The 14,708-nt window shown below is 34.9% G+C and overlaps 1 protein-coding gene across 1 annotated transcript; it reads right to left on the bottom strand.

The window, feature by feature from the left end:
- Nucleotides 1-2,888: 2,888 nt before the first annotated feature.
- LOC133315144 (transcription factor bHLH63-like) lies at nt 2,889-5,503 on the bottom strand. Its single transcript, XM_061516715.1, has 7 exons — nt 4,919-5,503; nt 4,533-4,778; nt 4,277-4,411; nt 4,047-4,118; nt 3,751-3,960; nt 3,557-3,659; nt 2,889-2,975 (listed from the first exon to the last, which is right to left on the bottom strand). Exons 1-7 carry the CDS (start codon nt 5,303-5,305, stop codon nt 2,938-2,940), a joined length of 1,191 nt encoding a protein of 396 aa, XP_061372699.1. The 5' UTR covers nt 5,306-5,503; the 3' UTR covers nt 2,889-2,937.
- Between the last annotated feature and the right edge of the window lie 9,205 nt (nt 5,504-14,708).

The raw sequence follows: 14,708 nt of genomic DNA, 5'->3' as shown, positions 1-14,708 counted from the left end.
CTAATTGACTCACAAATGCATGTGGCTCACACCATCAATTTTTTCTTTCTCATTATTTTTTTCTTTCCTCTACTGTTTTGAGTCGGACATAAATTTCTTTTTCAGGGAGAAATAAATCTTTGGTACTACTGTTGTACTTAAATTCAGTGCATCTCATCAAAGAGAGTATTACATCACAGGAGAGCAAAAAAAAATCTGACAGAAAAAAAAAATTTAGCTAACATATAATATTTTTATTGGTGGGATGTACTGAATCTTTGGTACAACAGTAGTACTAGTAGAAGCATCTTCCCAAAAAGACAAATTACTAGTCTTTTTTATTTTTAAATTAAAACGAGAAACAACGTCGTCTAGAATTTCATAATTATTACGTATACCGTAAGAATTTTTTTCTGACGTGTCAGCAATAACAATGGAAGTTTCTCCTTTTTTTAAAAAAAATATGTGTCAATAAATATTAAATTAAAAATATACAATTAGAATGTTGGGCCAAACGTTCCTCCTTAAAACCTGATCCGGCCTGGGGGCATGTGGTCAAGATTTAGAATTTTCCGAAGAAGAATGAGACACAAACATGGAACTCAAGTTGATTTATGCTTTTAAAGTTTTACTGATATTTTATGCTGCTACCAAGGGAATCATTGTGGCTTTTCCTTATCCTTTCACGAGCCTTGGAACAGCTCAACGGCGTCCCATGTGAGTGAAAGGGTAGAGAATCAACAAAATCTTGGCTATGAATGAGACAGGTCCACCATTGTCACCATTATATGTGCCTTGAAAGTGAAGTATAGCTGTGTCACTTCACTTGTAGCTCCAAGATAAAAAGTAATCCCTAATTAACCGTCGATGCAACCTAACATTGAAAAGCTCCTTTCATGCATATTAAGACGTGAATCTACGTCCAATATTTATGTCTGTTAATGATTTAGAAGGTATATGAACTTCTTAGTATCCATGAAGCTCTGCTTAGAAAGCTTCTTAATCCTTAAATGATCCCATGATCCCAAGTCTAAGCAATTGAAGAACTCAAATGAACAAACACGTGGGTCCTTTGTCCATACTATTCTAAACATTTGACAACTGGGGTGACCGACCATCTATCCTTTTAACAATAGACAAATGAGTAGAAATGACCCTTTTGATTGAATTGAATCATAGTTCTTTTTTTGTACTTAAGAGACAAAAAAATCATTCTAATAAATTGAAGACATGGAAATGCCTACCCATCCTTCTCCTCTCCCTACCATATTTATAGCTTATGTATTCATCATTGTGTGGCCTAGCTATCACTGTCTCAATCAACAGCCTCTTACTCTGTCCGCAAAGGCTCTTTAGTGAAGGTCCACTGTCATTCTCATTTCCTCTCTCTCTTTCAAGCATTCAATGTTTTCTTTCTGCTTCATCCAACTAAATGGATAAGGCTTAATTGAATCACAGAACCGTAGATAATTTAGTTCATAAAAAGTGATATGTTAGTTCCACTACTAACTCTCGAATCATTTGTATTTGAATGAAAAAGAAAAGAAAAGATGAGAGTGGATCTTCTCATGTGAAAAAGATGGAAGGAGTATCTCAAGGTATTTTCAGTGAGTCAGGTAAAGTCTGCCAACATAATTATTAAATTTGATGGGAATATGTTATGTTTAAGCGATAGTTGTAAATTCTTGCGGCTTTTTGACCCTTATGTCCCTTAATTATTAATTAATTACCAATTTAACCTTCATTTGAAACTAATTCGAAAATTTAACCCCCCTCAAAAACATAACACCAATCTGCCCTTGTTTGACCGTTCACCACCAAGCCTACCCGGGTACACCCCTTTCTACCCTGGTATTTTTTGAAACATTTTATCTACCCGGGTAGGGAGGGGTGTACCTGGGTATAGTTCTTGAATCTGAGAATTTTTTTGAATTATTTACCCGGGTAGGGAGGAGTGTACCCGGGTAAACATCGACCGTAGGGTTTTTAAATACCCCAGCAGCCCATTTCGAAAACCCACAAAGGGGTACCCGGGTAGAGCTGCTAGAGGTGTGTCGTCTTGAGCGATTTCAGGCATAATATTGCACCAATTCGTCTTGTTTCTGATCATCATTCGCGGACCTTGCAACCTCTCTGCCTTCTACCAATTGAAATCGATCAAACGTGCATTTTTTTTTCGTTTTTTTCAATTATGTTCTGATTTCTGTTCTGATTCATTGTATTTTCGTTTATATCATTTGTGATGTTTCGGATTAGAGAGGGTAAGGGAGAGAGATTTGGGGTTTCAAAAACCCTATACCTCGCAACAATGGCCGAAACCTATAGATATTGGGGTTTCTGGACGCGATTTACCCGGGTACACTCCTCCCTACCCGGGTAAATAATTCAAACAAATTCCCAGATTCAAGAACTATACCCAGGTACACCTCTCCCTACCGGGGTAGATAAAATTTTTCAAAAAATACCCGAGTAGGCTTCGTGGTCAACGGTCAAACAGGGACAGATTGGTGTTATATTTGTTGGGGAGGTTAAATTTTCAAAGTAATTTTAAATGAAAGACAATTTGATAATTAATTATTAATTAAAGGTCATAAGAGTCAAAAGCCAAATTCTTGCACTTGCTTAACTTGCTCCACACACTGTACAAGCCATTATAAGTTTGTGAATACAAAGATTGTTTTAAGTGACTAAGTATTTGTTTATGCTTTATATTCTAATATGTATCCAGTTCATGTCGGTTTCAGCATTACCAAAAATTTATTATACTGAGAGAGAGAGAGCAGTGAAAAGTTGCCACTAATAGGAGGTGACTGAAGCTAATAGGTATTAATATAATTTTATTTATATTATGAAACAGTATACAAACAATATATATGCTATGTACTTGAAAAGAAAAAGAATCTTGATAAGAGGCATCTGGGGTGAGCTAATCCAACGAATGGTAATATGAGCTCTGCTCTACATGTCCATATTTAGATTGCTAGCTTCAACTAGACCTGCAGAGATATCAAAGAACACTTTTAGAATTTATATTAGAGTAGCTTAGTACAATTACTCCCAAAGTAGTAAATAATTCATTTGGTCCTAAAAAAGAGAGACTGTGGAATGGCAAGCAGAAACAGGTCCACTTTGCAATTCCCTTGACTAAAATTTCTTGAAGAAAACGATTCAATAGTAGTGCGAGCTTCCTGTTTAATGTTATCCATTATATTTAACAAAATACAATTAACATGCCAAATGAGTGTTTCTTGTCATGTGATTCAAATAATTCGGTGTAATATACTACTTATGTAGAATCTAGCATTTATCAAACTGCACAATACCTTTACTTCCTCTGTGAGTAGAAGTAGTGCGAAAGGGAAAGAAAACATAAAAGAAAACTTTGTAAAAAATTCTTTATTTTGAGAAAGAAAAAAAAAAATATGGTGTAAGCATTTGCTATGCTCTTATCAATATCAGTGGGACTCAGACGTCTCCATCATCTATTAAAATCCAGAGTCTTTTGTTTCTACTTTCTCCTGTTAAGAAACCAGGCTAAGGAAAAAAGTGATTTGACAAGACACAAATTTTTAGGTACCAGTGAATAGCTGATGAGGAAAGGATGTTGCTGGGGCTTGATCAAAAGCCACATTGTAAAGGTTTTGGAAATCACCTTCCCATGTTGAGGAGGGTAAAATTTGCTGCAACGCACGTAAATAAAATCAAATTGAGAAAACAGAAAAAACACAACTAGAACAACACTATGGACAGGTAAACAGAGGTGAAACCTACAGTGAAACAGGACGAGTCAAGAAACGTTTCAGGCATCGATACAGGAGCACTTATGGTCCTTCTGAGCCCCACATCTGAAGTGCTCATCGTCATATCTAATCCACCACACGGAACAATTTGCTGTGGTGAATTGAACTGAAGATAAGAAGGGTTAGACATCTGTGATGACATCCCTATGGTTGGAAAAGTAGCAGCACAAGCAGAAAACACCTGTGGGGGTCAAATAAAAGTAGTATGTTAATTAGCAACAGAGAATGCAATTGAGTTAAAAGATAAGCTATCTGCATGTCCCTTACCTCTTTGTCAAACACATCATCAATATTGAAGTCAAGCCTCGGGTTCACAGCAGCTAATTTCATTGACAAGAACTGCATAAGATCATAATATGTATATACTAAGTCACATGGCCTTTAATTGATGCTCAAAGTGAAACCATATATACTTTAGATAAATAGTGGGTTTTACATAAATTTTGGATGGATGGATCCATGTCTAAAGCAAAGAATGAAATGGACCTAACTCTAACCTCAACTTGTCTTTGAAGAGACTGAACATAATTGATGATTTCATCAAGCATTCCAGCTTTTCCTGTAATTTTGTTGCAACCGGGTACTAAATCTTGTAAATACTTCATTCTCTCGCTAATTTTTTCCCTTCTAACCTGCACGAAAATTGATAAGAAGAAAACTTGCTTTGAATTTCCAACGGCAAAAATCTAAAGAGAGAAGTTGTACCAAAAATTTAAAAAAAAAACAAAAAAAAAAGGGTCAATTACTACTGACTCTTTCAGCTAAGCTATGGCTATCAGTGGCTTGGCCACGACGTGCTCGGACATGAATATAGTCAGGCTTTTCAACCTCGGAAGCTTTTGAATTTGAATGTTCTCCACAAGTTTCTCTGTTGTTGTTGTTGCTATCTGCGGTTGTTGTGTTATTCTTTGTGCTGGTCTTGCCTGTGATTTTGGATTCCCCATCGTCAGCACCACCTACCTTGATCCTCTTGTCTTTGTTATCATTTTCTGCAACAACCTAAACAAAACCAACAAAAATTTCCTATGCCTAGTTTAGACAATTCTAACACTAAAAAGATCATATTCATAAATATCTGAGGATGCGTAACATGTTCTCTCTATATGCAAAAATGGCCAGAAATAGAAAGACACACTCACCTTGGGATTCTGAGCCTTGTCAGTTTTCCTCTTCTTAGAACTGTCTTTCCCAATTGACAAGTCTGTGCCTTTGGGTTCTGCCAGAGAAGGAGGACAGCTATAAGTCCTTGAAATTGCAGAATTGACATCAAAGCCAGCCTCAAAGTTGTGGAATATTGGGTCAGGCTTCATTGAGTGAGCCTGAGCCACAACCTGAGCAAGTGAAGAAGCGGAATCAGCAGCGATCATGATGGACCCCTCAGAATCCTGAGAATTAGAAGAGAACATAGTTGCAGAGAAGTATCCTCGTTCTTGTTGCCACTTCATCCTTGCCCTTTGCCTTTCCATCACTGTCATGTCGGAGCCGCTCCCATCTAGATTTCCCGAAGTGTTCAGACAGTGCAACATGTTTTGTTATTAATAATTACGAATCAGGTAATAATAATAGTTATAGCCTAGCTAGCCTTAGCTTCTTGTTCAAACAATATGTGGCTAGGCTCGGTTTGCAGAAAGGAGCTAGCTAGCGTTTCAAAAGGCACTATAATACTTTAGACTTTAGAGCAAAGCAAAGTAGGGTCAGTTGAGTAAACCCTCATGCCCCAACACACGAACCTCTTGTGATTTGTGTGATGAGGTGAGTTGAAGCTCCAGAATTCAGATATGTAGGAGTAGAAGGTGAAGCAGAAAACTAAGAATGATGATGATACGTTATTCTTGTTCAGATTGAACTCGAAAATGGGTAGGGGTATAAATAAAGTGGGAAAGGAAAACTCATTTCTCATAAATAATAATTAATATTAATAAACAAAAGAAATAGTTTAGTTTTATTAGTGTGTAAAGAAGTAACCGGAATTATTAGGAGAGAGAGAAATAGGATTAGATAGAGGTTGAGAAATAAAACCATGCTGTGGGACCCTTTGATATGACCACCACGTGGGCGTGTCACAACCATGGCAGAACGGGGACTCCCTTTGACTCCGTAATACTTTATTCATACTAATTATAGTAAGTAATCACCATCCATGAAGCAGCATAATTCATTATCGAATCAAATTTGTCAAATACTACGACGTCACCCCATAAAACATTTCATTTGCACATTTTATCATTATTTAAGTTATATAATATAAGAAATTATACTTAAAAATGAAGAAAAAGAGTGTGAGATTAATTTATTATGGTCGCATCCTCAACGTACCGTTGTGTTAGTTATGGAGGGGAATGGAAGCATTTGCGTTAGTGTTGGGTGTTTTTCTGGGCCCCGTGAAAAATGGCAGGAACTGGGTCCAACTTGCGTCTTCGACCACATGGGGTTCTTCCACGTGGCAAATTGATGAGCTTGCGATCTGACATGTCAGTTGATGATGCGTCACGTGGCGTGGAGAAACGCGGAATTAGTCCTCTCCTTGATCGGCTTCCGTTACCTTACCTGGGAAGTTGCGACACAACTCACCGAACGACACGTGGAGCGTCGCATTCACCGTCCTAACAAAGTGGCCGTGCATCCCACGCGCTTTGATATCAAGTTGCAAAGCACAGTACCGTAATGATTAGCAGCTGAAGATACTTATTAAGATGTTGTCAACCCCTTCCCAAAATAGTAATCTCCTTTTCCTAACTTAATTAGGACCTGCGGGCTGCGGCTCCTTAATTTGCCTCTATTAGATATTAGGTATAAGGGTAGTTTAGTATTTTAATGATATTCTAGATCTCTCTTTTCTGTTATGCTCTTTTATATAAAAGCTCACTCATTGTACAAATCAATTCACCACAATCAATGAAATCAATATTTTCTCTTTACTCTCTTTTATCTTCTAATATGGTATCAGAGCATTTTCATCCTCCTTGAATGGAGGTTCCGCTGCCATCAATTTTTTTTTTAGTTTTCTCTTCATCGATCTTTCTGAGTCTTTTATTTTTCCAGATCTGTTCCAAGATCTATATCTTTTCTCTCCCTTTCTTCCAGATCTGTGAATTTTATTTTATTTTATCATCAGAGTTGTTCGTCTCTTTCTACTTTTTTTTTTGTTTGATCTCATTTTTCAGCTTCATTCATTCACTTTTCCCTCTTTCTGTTTCCTTCGTCACAATGGGATTGGAGGTTTTTTTTCTTCATCTATTTTTGGTTCGCGAGCAAGTCACCATCTTGCTGTCCTTCGACTCTATTTATGGACCACCGTGCTGCCGTTCGAGTTCCTGTAGCAAGTTGTTCGGGTTCGTCGGAACCGGATCTGGTTCACATCTCCGTTCGTCTTCGCGTCTCAGTATGGAGGTCTCCGTTTGTGCTTCCTCCTCCTCCACTTAGCACCGTTCAGCCTAAAGGTCTCTGTTTGCCCTTGTCAGAGTTACCGTCTCATCGTCGATCGCTTGGATCTGCTCGCATGGTTCACCATTCGGGTCCTTATTCGAGTTGGATTTTTCTCAGATCTATAATTTGTTTTTCTCACCCTATCTCACTATTTTTTTCTTCTCTGGTCTTTTCTAATCTGCAATTTTTTATTTTTTATTTTCCTTTTCCATGCCATTTTTTTTCTCTCTCCCTTATTAGTCGTCTTCCACCTTTTGTCAATCTGTGTCTCTGATGTATTTTCATTTCCGGATCTTTCTATTTTTTTTTCTTCTCTTTTTCTTCTCATTTTGCAGGTTTCTGACGATTCATGGAGCTTGTGCATTTTATTGCAATACATCATTGTAGCTTTTGATGAATTTTATTCATGGCTTTTTTATTCTGTAATTTTTTTTTTTCTGATGTTCTGTCGTTGGCTGTTATTTGGTTTTGCCATTGTTTGGCTTTATTTTGGCTTCCTATTCAGGGGGAGCATTGTTCATGTTGCTGAAGTTTATTTCAGAACAGTTGATTTTGCCGATGTCCACCCCGGCAGTTCATATTAGGTTGCTGATGTTCATCCCAGCCCTTCCTTCCTTTGCTGATGTCCATTCCAGCACTGTCTCTTTATTAGCTGATGATCATGTTATTTGGTTTTTATGTTTTCTTGATTTTTCTTGTTCAAGATGGAAGTTCTCTTTGTTCACTCTCCATCTTGAGGGGGAGTATTAGATATTAGGTATAAGGGTAGTTTAGTATTTTAATGATATTCTAGATCTCTCTTTTCTGTTATGCTCTTCTATATAAGAGCTCACTCATTGTACAAATCAATTCACCACAATCAATGAAATCAATATTTTCTCTTTACTCTCTTTTATCTTCTAATAGCCTCATTTACAATAAGACGGATTTGAAATTTGTTCCTTTAATTAGAGTCTTGAATTCGAACCCCAAACAAAATTGAGAAAAATTATTTTGAGAGGGTAGACCTCATAATACTTAAACCGGATTAATTGAGTAAATATATTCCAAAATTTATTCAGCTATAGAGTGGGAATTGCAGGTTTGGAGTAAATTCTTCTTGTCTTTAACTTTAATTCTTTGTTTAATATTATTATGCATAATTGAATTATTAATAAAATTAATCATAAAAATTAATTTTCATTAGTTTAGCATTTATTTATTTTTAAAAAAAAATGTATAATTGTTGGTAGCAGTGTTTAAAAACCCGGCTCGGCCATCGACCCGGCTATCGACCCGGCCTAGGTCAGGGGTCACGGGTTCAACCGGGGGGTCACGTGGTCACTATGCTGACCCGATTTTATATATTAAAAAAATATAAATATATATATCCTATATGAAAATATTAAAAAACAAACCATCAATCTCAAAGATTCAAAATATACTTAACATAATTCACCAATTACAACCACAAGTCAATATTACACAATCTAATTAAAGTATCAAAATACCAAAGTACAAAATTCATATTCCAATGGGGTCACTACGTGACCTGGTTCTGCCTCTTTTGATAAGGTCTCTGACAAAAGAAAATTTAAAGGAAGTAAGAATGAGTTTTGTTTTCCATCGACGATCGTAAGGATTTCTTTTGAATGGGTAAAATTTTTATCTTTTCTAGAAGATTCACGGTAGCGAGGTGAAGATTGAAAACGTCTAAGTCACTAGGAGAGAAGAGAACGATTAGATTTAGGTTTGCAAGCATTTTTATTTTATTTTTTTAATAAAACAATGTTGTTTCATGGAATATTTTTTTTAAAAAAAAAAACATGCAATGACCCCCTATGACCCCTCTAACCCGAGAGTCACTGAAATCGGCTGGATTTTGGGAATCAGAGGAGTCGATTTGCATATAGGGTCCAACTTGTGACCCCAACCCTCAGAAGGGAGGGGTCAGGGTTGACCCGGGTCAACCCGGGAGTGGGGCGATGTTTTAAAACACTGGTTGATAGTTTCAATCGATAGATTGGTTAACCCATCAATCAAATCTTTGTCCGTTTGATTTGGTCATCCTAAGTTCATATTGAGCAAAATATATATCTGAGGTTACACAAAGGGGATAACCTCTCTCGTTATTAAATTTTGTGAGTAGATTTTTTAATTATTCAATTTACTTTTTTTTTTTTGTAATAATTATTCAATTTACTTCAATCACATGTTAATCATGTTTTTTAAGTTTTATTGAAGAGTCATTCACTCGCCACGTTATGAAAGTAAAATTGACTAGTGAGTTTCTTTTGATCGTTTTTTAATCCAACAGATGAGCAAGTTCTTCAAACTACAACTGTTGTCTGTTGGGATATGGATAGGAGGACTCTATTTCGACAAGTTGTACATGAAAGTCTAAAAAATAAGAGAAAGTGATTGATGGATTAGAAAAAAAATTGACCAATTAGAGTGGCAGTGGCAGTGGCAGATAATATAAGAGGAATAGACCTCCTACTGAATTGGTCGCTAAACAAAGTGAGATTTTTTGAGTTTGTTAGTTGTCACGGATTTTAGTTATTGTTAGGGGACATATTAAACAATAAAGGAAGTCATGTCTTGGGCTGAAATTTGTTGTTGGAAGCTTAGTGGGTAAAATGTCAGATAATATGATGATGATGCTTTGAAATAGGGCAGTGTACTTGGAATGAACATTCAATTTTCTATCTATTAAATCATGCTTTGCTTGCAAAATTATACTCTTTATGTATTAAATCATGTAAAGAACTTTGGGATATACCACCTCAAAAGCTAACTCAAGGGGTGAGAGTGTCCAAAGTCTTATAAACTCCACATTAGTTGCTCACTCACACAAGAGCTCTTTGGGCTTGAAGCGTGGATTATGCACAGGCCCAATGTTTGGTTTACTTTTGTATGCTTTTTGTTTTAATTCCACTTTAAAGTGGGGGATGGTGAGTTGTGTGCTGCTTTTTGTTTTAATTCCACTTTAAGATAAGGGACGGTGAGTTGTGTAGTTGTGTGCTTTTTGTTTTAATTTCACTTTAAAGTGGGAGACGGTGAGGCATGTAAAGAACTTTGCTAGCTCTAAGGATGAGAGTGCTCAAGGCCTTATAAAGATCACATTAATTGCTCATATAACCAATGTGAGACTATATATCTCAATAGTGAGCAAATATAATTTGGGAGTGATAGGAGTAGGAACTAGGAAGGAGTCCAGAGATGAGGACAACTTCCATTATCACCTAATGGGTCCTCGCTCTTTCTCTCTCTCTTTGGATACAAGTTGTGTCATCACCTAGTTTAGATCGAGTCAAAAACAATGCATTCTTTGGGAGGGATTACAAATTGTATCAGCCAGTTACATTCGGACTGGCGCCTTTATGGATTCGTGCTTGATTTATTTTCCGGAATAAATTAAACATTTTAACTATCTTTACTATGTATATATAAGAATGTGATGGGTTTCAATTTTCTTCCTTCATATAACTCTCGAATCTAATTTTGTTAAACCAAAGAAAATTAATACTCCACTAAATTTATTTTACTTTTTGTCACTCAGAAATGACCCTAAACCTCATCTAAAGGCAAATGGGTCCTGCTTTCCCCACATCGTTTTCCCCGTCGCTATCTCTGTGGACATTTTAGTCTATGTCAACAGCAAACTACTATGTCCCTTTCGGTCCATCCCATATTGTCTTTTACTAACTCCTTATATTCAGTGCTTTTATCATTATTTCTTTATCGGATAATAATATAAATTATTAAAAATATTCTTACTCGATAATTTAAGTTTTTGATTTGAATTGATTTTTTATATTGTATCAAAGTCTCAATATATAATCATGAAATCACAAATTCAATTCTCACTGTCCCACTTTCTAATGAAATAAATAAACACAAGGTAAATTAAAATTGGGTCTGTGCAAAATTCACACTTCAAGCTCAAAGAACTTTTATATGAGTATATTAGATAATAATATGTTACGATTTTATTTATGTTATCTTATTATTTTCTGAATTATTGGGTTATTTAAGTAATGACTAGTTATTTTTCTTGTTTTGTTATTAGTGAAGTGTATTTAATGTTAGTCGATAGTTATTTTTATGGTTGACTCATATTATCTATTTAAACCTTGAAGTATTGGAATAAAAATTATCAGATTAGATTAGAAAAGTTGTTCCAAAAGACACTTGTGCAAGAGGTCAGGCTTTCTCAGTAATAGAGCAATTCAAGGAGATGTTCAACCAATTATCCAACCGGTTGGACGTCTTGGTGGCTAACAGGCCCAACACCCTTTTATTTGCTATTGGGCTGGCAAAACTATACGAGGCCCGCAATCAGAAGATCATATTTCCTGCTCAGAATGTGCAACAAAGCATAACAGTCAGCAACACCAAGGGTTCATCTTTATCCATTCCCACCAGCGGTGCTGCATCTTTCAGCGGTGCCTCCTCCACCGGTTCGACTCTCGTTCGCTGTTTGACCTTCGAAGAGATATTTGAGCGGCGACAAAAGGGGTTGTGCTTTCGTTGTAATGACACATTCGCTCCAGGCCATCGCTGCAAACAATTGTTCACCATCCAAACAGTGACAAAAGAGAGCGACAATGAGACGATGATGGACGAAAGTAAAGGAGAAGCGGATATTGAAAATGATTCAATTACTTATATTTAACTTACACTCTTGGGGACAAGAGTAATTTTAGGGGGAGAGAATGTTACGATTTTATTTATGTTATTTTATTATTTTCTGAATTATTGGGTTATTTAAGTAGTGGGTAGTTATTTTTCTTGTTTTGTTATGAGTGAAGTGTATTTGATGTTAGTGAGTAGTTATTTTTATGGTTGACTCATATTATTTATTTAAACCTTGAAATATTAGAATAAAAATTATCAGATCAAATTAGAAAAGTTATCCCAAAAGGCACTTGTGCAAGAGGTTAGACTTCTTCAGTAAAGCCATTTGAGGTCAAACTTCTTCGATAAAGTCATTTTCCTATTTTTATATATTTTATTCGTAACATAATATAAATCATTAAAAGAGTCATTACCCAACAATTTAAATTTTTGGTTAAATTGATTCGGTCTTGATAACCTCACACCCTATATGGTATGCACAATTAATTGTCGTCTCGCCACTTATATATTATATTGCTAACTAGGTAAGTTCCATATTCTTCCCGGTCCTTTTTTCAAAGTAGAGTACATGATGCACCTCCGAAGAATTAGTATACATATTAGTTAATCTATAATCAAATATTATGATTAGTTAGAATATTAATCTTCGTTTAGTTAAATACAAACATAAGAGGAGCAACAAACAATTCTGCAGATCATGAAAATGTCACTGTTCTAATAGGATATTTCTTTCTTTCTTTCTTTTCGTTTTTTTATTTTTGTAAAGTCGATAGAGAATCTGCTATTGTATCTAGCTCGGACCATTCAGAGAATTATAGTTCCAAAGATGTCCCAATGATTATGTAATGGAGAAAATAATTGGAAGGCCTTATTCTTATCTTATCTAATTGATATGTGTATATGAACCAAATTAATAATTGGGGTAGGGAGATATGGCATATAGCAATAAAGAAGAGCAGCAGATCCAATGTATCGGGAATCCTAGTTCTCGAGGCCTCTTCCATAATAGTAACAAGTAATAAACATATATATAGTGTACCCACAGATTAATTAATTTGGTGCTTGGAGAATTCTGTTGCTACCTATTGCTCCGTTGGTCCACTTGCAAGTTGCAAATTATCAGTACACATGGATACTAGGGCTTCTTTTTATTTCTTTATAATATTTTGTTTATATATAATATCATACTAACTTTTGCAGAAATAAAAGACTTCAATGCTTTTAAAAAAAAAGCATCACTAATATTTGCAGTCAATTAAAAAATAAATCAATTATGCAAACAGAAATTAACAAAATTTTAATAAGAAATAAAGTGCAAACAGAATTTAAATTATAAAGTATACATTATACATAAATAAAATATTATAAAGAAATAGAAAAATTAAATTTTTTAGTATCAATAGTCGTAACTATTTTTTATATATAATCACATTTTTTTCCCAATTTTTTTCTTTTACATGATTAAAAGTTAGAATTTATTTATATACGAGCACCTTTTTCATCACATTTTCTCGAGGAAAAAAAAATCAAATATCAGCTACCAAATACTCATAAGTCCTAAATCCAATTTTTCATACAAACAAAAACAAAAATAGAGATTCCTTGCGAATACTTCTGTTTTGCAATTTTCTCATTATTTCTAGTTTCATTCGTCATCATCTTGCAACTTCTAGGTCGCTTTGAATTTATGAAATATCTGTTTCTAAGCTTGTATGGCATGTTTGAATATTGTTTCTGATCCGGATAAAATACAATATGTCTACAAAAGATTAAAGCCCCGAAACATATACGTCCAATGAAATGCGCAATGTCTCCATTGCGCATAAAGACCCGAAGGCGCAATGGTCTCATTGCGCCTAACCGCCTTATATGACTTAAGAACTAATGAAGTATCCTATAACAAACTAAGATCCACTGTGCTATAAGCCAATACACGAAAGACAGCTCTAGCTTGCCACTACTCTAAGAAGGCAACCATCATATAGGAGTATAGCCAGAAAGACACCAGTTGAGTCAGATAAGTCTGCAGCCCAGGAACAGCCAATCAGAAGGCATACCGCCTACCAAAGGCGGCATAAGACTTGCTATATAAACAAGGGGTACACATCCAAGTATGATAAATTAATTCCAGTAAGAATATAACATTTACCTTGCACTGATACTGACTTGAGCGCTGATGTGTCATTGCAGGTACTCCTAGTCTGCGCCAAGAAAGTTTAACATCAACCAAACATAAAGTAGATATCATCAGTACACGAAGTACTTCTTCCAACATAAAGGCTTTATTTTTCAACTGTGTGTGATTTAGTTCAGTCCAAATTGGTCAGCCCATGTTGTACTAGACTGATCAGTTTCTAAAATTATTTTTTTGGTTTTTAGAAAAAAAATAAAAAAAATCATTTGATAAGGTCTATTTTGTAAAAAAAAAATAAAAAATTGTTATTATTTTTTTGTTTTGAGAATCAAATTTAGAAAATATGTTTGTGTTGTTTTTATTTTGTGTTTTGACACTTTAAAAAAAACACATATTTCTATAACTATTTTACAACACAGTTTAAAAAAAACAAAGAATATAATAAAGAAAAAGCCCTATATATATTTCGTGCCACTGATCATATGCGAACAAAGTTTTCTGTCAAGAAAAAATATATATATATAAACATCCCCTCCCTATATTAAATTAGAGTTTATTATTTTAAAGTGTTGCAATTTCTTGATTAATTTTTCTTGAGATTGACATATGTTATTTTTAATTTTAACTCAATATTTTTTAATTAATTATGATTATTTTAATAATTATTAGTACTTTTTATTTATACTTTTAGATTCTAGAAAAATTAGTTAGGTATGTTATCGTATAATTTTAAATATTTTTCTTAAATA

The sequence above is a fragment of the Gastrolobium bilobum genome, unplaced genomic scaffold (assembly GCF_033153095.1).
Source record: "Gastrolobium bilobum isolate Gb01-03AN ecotype WA unplaced genomic scaffold, APGP_CSIRO_Gbil_v1 utg8583, whole genome shotgun sequence".
NCBI lineage: Eukaryota > Viridiplantae > Streptophyta > Magnoliopsida > Fabales > Fabaceae > Gastrolobium > Gastrolobium bilobum.
This window is presented reverse-complemented; position numbering and strand designations above follow the sequence as displayed.

Excerpts from the sequence above, each read along its gene's own strand:
- LOC133315144 (XM_061516715.1), bottom strand. The coding sequence starts at position 5,305 with ATGTTGCACTGTCTGAACACTTCGGGAAATCTAGATGGGAGCGGCTCC. Across the intron at positions 4,412-4,532 it reads GCCATAGCTTAGCTGAAAGA|GTTAGAAGGGAAAAAATTAG; the intron begins GTCAGTAGTAAT and ends ATTTTCGTGCAG. Across the intron at positions 2,976-3,556 it reads TCCTCATCAGCTATTCACTG|GTCTAGTTGAAGCTAGCAAT; the intron begins GTACCTAAAAAT and ends ATATCTCTGCAG.